The 4,578-nt window shown below is 63.1% G+C and overlaps 1 protein-coding gene across 1 annotated transcript; it reads right to left on the bottom strand.

The window, feature by feature from the left end:
* Positions 1–445: 445 nt before the first annotated feature.
* Positions 446–4,031, bottom strand: Pim3 (Pim-3 proto-oncogene, serine/threonine kinase). The gene is made up of 6 exons (XM_038342465.2): positions 3,399–4,031; positions 3,204–3,313; positions 3,064–3,114; positions 2,612–2,981; positions 1,681–1,857; positions 446–1,606 (listed from the first exon to the last, which is right to left on the bottom strand). Exons 1-6 carry the CDS (start codon positions 3,481–3,483, stop codon positions 1,419–1,421), a joined length of 981 nt encoding a protein of 326 aa, XP_038198393.1. The 5' UTR covers positions 3,484–4,031; the 3' UTR covers positions 446–1,418.
* Between the last annotated feature and the right edge of the window lie 547 nt (positions 4,032–4,578).

Raw genomic sequence — 4,578 nt, 5'->3', positions numbered from 1 at the left:
GCTGGCTCTCCCTCCCATCAGGCCGCGGTTCAATGCTGTTGGTCACACCTCAGCACACCCTGTTGTACTCAACCCCACCTACCTACACTTTCACCAGTGATTGTTTTGTCCCATCCTCCCTGGCAAATTTCTACTCATCCCTCAGAATATCCAGCAGGCTTGAAGGCAGAATGCCACTCACAACCGCAGGAAACAGACTGTTTCCCTCCCTAAGGGCAAAGGCTACCCACCAAATGCCTCTAATGGTCCAGCCTTCTCTGTCTCAGGGTAGAGAAAAAGGTGACAAGGGACACTGGAAAGTAAGACCCTCTGGCTAGCCACAAGGCACTAACTGCTCCCACTGCCCAGCTGACAGAGGCTCAGCAGTAACCCGGAAGGCTACTCAGGCCCCCACACTCTTTTCAGAGTCCCACCCTGGATCCCAGTCCAATAAGCACAAGATATCCATTATATACCAAAACATTTAATTGAAATACCTGTATAAAAAATATGATTTCCAGACACATTTTGAACTTAAACAACCCCCATCCCTGATGCCTACTTACACCAGGGTCACAAAAACACAGCTGCTAAAATAAATTAAGGGCTTGAGACTCTGTCCCCCACCCCAGCTTTCAGAGCCAGCAAGCAGACTGTACAAGGTCAATAATTTAAAACCCACCCCCCAGCGCAAAGATGCCCAGGGTGGCAGGGTCCCCCACGTCCCTTAAATTAGCCACTGTACAAGTTCTTCCTCCCACAGACTTGTGGGCTGGGGACCTACTCCAGGTGCAGGAAGGATGGGTTCTGTGGACTGCACAGCCACCCTTGACTGTCCTGTATACCCCAGGGGCCTGGAGGAGGTGGCTGTTTGGAGGAAGTAACCTCAGCAAATAAATTAAACAATAAATAGCCCCAGCAGGGCAGGGGCGCCCTCCAGGGTGGTCACACCATAAATAAGAGACCCTGGCACGCCTAAGTTGCGTGCCTGGGGTGGCAGATGGGCACCAGTGGCCCAGCCGTTGCATTGCTTTGTGCAGACATGCCCAGACGAACACCATGAGACTGGAGGGTGGGAGGTGGGCACCACAGAGGTGCTCCATGTCAGACACAGTTGGTCAGGAAGGCTGCCTCCAAGATGCAGCAGCAGGGTAGGGGTCTCTGGTTCAAGTATCCACCCAAGGCAGGCGGGACCTTGCTTAGCCCGCAGCCATCTTTGGACAGAAGAGCTCAAGAAAACCCAGGCCCTGTGGAGCAGCGTTCAAAAAGGCACTCAAAGCAAAGGAAACAGGCCCGGTGCCGAGAGCAAAGGTCACCAGGGGTCAGAGGTCACTGCTTTTGCAGGAGACATCCCAGGCAGAGAATGTTCATTCTGGGAGGGGGCTGGCTAGGCTGAGCCCAGGCCCCCAGTGTGGAGTTCAGGCTCCTCCTCCTCCTCCTCACAAGCTCTCACTGCTGGAAGTGGTGCTGGCTCCATCGTCAGTGTCCAGAGCACAGAGCCGAAGGTCACAGTTTTCTGGAACGCTGCCCTCTGTCCCCAGCATCCAGGGGTGGGCAGCAATTTGGTCCAGTGAGGGCCTCTCTGAGGGCCGCAGGGAGAGACACCACTCAATGAGCTGCTGGCACTCTGCAAAGAGAACAGGGGTCAGAGTCCTACCACTGCACTGCCCTGCTCCCAGGTCTAGGCTATACAACACACACCTGGGGAGACCCTCCTTCGGAAAAACAGCCTGCCACGCAAGATTTCCTCGTCCTGCTCGAAGGGAATGTCCCCACACACCATGTCGTAGAGCAGTACACCCAGAGACCACACAGTGGCAGAGCGTCCGTGATAGCGGTGATAGCGGATCCACTCTGGGGGGCTGTACACACGAGTGCCTAGGAGAAGAGTCGGGATTAGGAACAATTAAGATATATAATGGAAGCTTGGTGCGGCACTGGGCGCCCGCCCTCATTAGCTCGCAGCCTGCCTCCACCCTGGCCTCCGGAATCTTGCTTGTCATCACCCTGGAAAAACCCCAACACAGCAGCAGGCGGGGCTCAGGAAAGGAGGGACGTGGCGGGCAGGGGAGGGGCAGGAGTGAAAGGGAGGTGAAGGCCCACCCCCAACAGGCCCCACTGCAGGAGCACGTCACATGAGCTCCGGCTCCGGTTTCACAACAAACAGACACAAACGTAAGCTACAAGGAACCAGGCCGGGTGTTCCAGCTCCTCCCGCCCCGGCTTGCTTGGCCAGGGAAAGGGAGGAGAGGAGCTCGGGAAGAGGAGGGGCGGAGAGACGGGAGGAGGGAGGAGGCATGGGGGAGCCCCGGCTTCCCCGCGCTCCGCAATGCGGGGATTTCTACTGCGGCGCCCCCGCGCTCCGCACGCACGCACGCGAGGGAGGCCCGCGAGCGCCCTCCCCGGCACAGGGAGGGGCCAAGGCACCGAGGTGGCTGGCTGTACCCTGCATCACGCGCGCACCGCGGGTCTCCCTGGCTGCCACCCACCGTCCCCAGACCCTGCGCCCTAACACCGCAGAGGGCTACCCCGGTGTCCCCACTCGCCGCCCCCGCCCCGCCCCCCCCCCCGCAAGCCCGACGCGGCGCGCGGCAGCCCAACAGTCGCCGGAACGCTATACCATCCTGCTTACCGTCAAAGTCAGTGTAGACAGTGTCCTTGAGCAGCGCGCCCGAGCCGAAGTCGATGAGCTTCAGCTCGCCCGAGCGCAGGTCCACTAGCAGGTTCTCGTCCTTGATGTCTCGGTGCACAACCCCGCAACCGTGGCAGTGCCGCACAGCGGCAAGCACCTGCGCGAAGAAGCGGCGCGCCAGGGGCTCGTCCAGGGCGCCGCGCTCCGTGATGAAGTCGAAGAGGTCCTGTGCCGGTTCCGGCCGCTCCAGAACCAGCAGGAAGCCGTCGGGCCGCTCGAACCAGTCCAGCAGGCGGATGACGCCGCGCGCGCCGCCCGCCGCGCCCACCTTGCGCAGCAGCACCACCTCCAGGGGCACGGCCACTCCGCCCTGGGGGACAAGGCGGTCAGCGGACAAAGCCAAGACGGCCCGCGCCTGCCCGCACCCGCACCACCCGCGCCCGCACACTTACGAGGCTGCCCCACTCGGTCACCCGCTCCTTCACCACGTGCTTCACGGCCACCTGCGGGGGAGAGGGCGACACGCGAGCGGTCAGCCGGGTGGCAGAGCGTGGCCAGCGACCACGCGGGTGCGCCCGGAGCCCCGACTCACCGGGAGTCCGTCGGCTATGCGGCTGCCCGCGTAGACTGTGCCGAAGCCCCCGCTGCCCAGCACGGCGCCCACCTGGTACACCTTCTCGAAGCTCTCCTTGTCCGCCTTGGCTGTGGGGGACACGCAATCCGGTTGGTGATGGCCCAAAGCCCCTCCAGCCATCGCCTTGGTCCCCTCCCCGGCCCGCGCACGTACCTGGCTGCAGGATTTTCACCGGGAGGTGGTCCACGCCGCCAGGCCCGCAAAGGTGCGCCAGGGAGCCGAACTTAGACAGCAGCATCGCGGGTGGCCTCGCGTGCGGTGCCGCCTCTGACCCGTCCGGCACGGACGCGGGAGGGCGGTCTTCCCGACCGCAGACAGCGCGGCGGATCCTGCGGCCCCGAGGCCGAGCGCTCAGCGAGGCGGCCGCGCGGCGCAGTTGCCCGGTGGCCGCGCGAAAGCGCGTAGACGGCAGCTGGCCGAGCGGCTCACACGCCCCGGCCGCCTCGCCCCGGGGTTTTGGACTACGGAGGTGCGTATCCTTCCGCGAAGGCGGGGCCGCCCGAGGCTCCGCCCCCTCCGCCCGAGGCTTGCTTTGCTGTGCTGCTCTAGTATCGCAAGGCGTTGCTGGGAAAGCCGGACGTTCCCTGTCGGTTTGTCAAGGGCCCGTGGCGCGCGGGGACGGCGACCCGTCCGGACTAGCTTGCCGTAGTAGAGTCGCGGAGGCGCACGGCGTACCGCGGCTATCCACACCACGCTCACTCTCCCTGCGCACGCGCAACTCGCGCGCGGGCGGTGGCCCCTCTGCCTCCGGCAGCGCGGGCGGGGCCGCATAAGCCAATGAAAACCGAGGTTTTGAAAGGACACGGGGACTCAGCCAATGGCGACGCGGGGCGGGGCCTTCCGAGCCTCACCCCCAGGCCGCGCAAAGGAAGGTCACTCTCCGGCTCCGCGAGTTACGCGTGTTCTTCCCCCGCTCTCCGTGGGCGTCCTTTGCGCGTGGAGCGCGAGGAGCTGGCGCCGTCAGAGAGACGGAAGTCCGGGAGGCCACCCATGAGGTTCTGAGACCTTCGCTGACACTCGCCTTGTGTGCGTCACCCGGTGCTCGCGCGCCACGGTGCGCACGTGGCTGGCCGAGGGAGAAAGCATCGCCCTCAGACCTTTCAGTCCAGCCCCACCTCCCTGTAGCACGCCTTGTGTTTGCCCATCATCTGAGCTCAGCCCTCATGCTTCTAGCTGGGTACCTGTGGTAGCCTGCCTAACCTCTAGATCCTCTGCCTTGTGTCCCTCCGCTCTACAGCCCCCTGACAATGTGTCCATCGGCTGCCCACAGCTACCAGTTGGCCTTCGTTGATGGCTATCATGTCCTTAGTACCCTTCTGAGCAGTCCCTGTGC

The sequence above is a fragment of the Arvicola amphibius genome, chromosome 9 (genome assembly GCF_903992535.2).
Source record: "Arvicola amphibius chromosome 9, mArvAmp1.2, whole genome shotgun sequence".
NCBI classification, from domain to species: Eukaryota; Metazoa; Chordata; class Mammalia; order Rodentia; family Cricetidae; genus Arvicola; species Arvicola amphibius.
The sequence above is the reverse complement of the archived record's forward strand: the minus strand, read 5'-3'. Positions and strand labels throughout refer to the sequence as shown.

Coding starts and splice junctions, on each gene's coding strand:
- Pim3 (XM_038342465.2), bottom strand. CDS start 3,483: ATGCTGCTGTCTAAGTTCGGCTCCCTGGCGCACCTTTGCGGGCCTGGC. Junction 3,314..3,398: donor GGTGAAAATCCTGCAGCCAG/GTACGTGCGCGG, acceptor TGTCCCCCACAG/CCAAGGCGGACAAGGAGAGC. Junction 2,982..3,063: donor TGACCGAGTGGGGCAGCCTC/GTAAGTGTGCGG, acceptor CTTGTCCCCCAG/GGCGGAGTGGCCGTGCCCCT.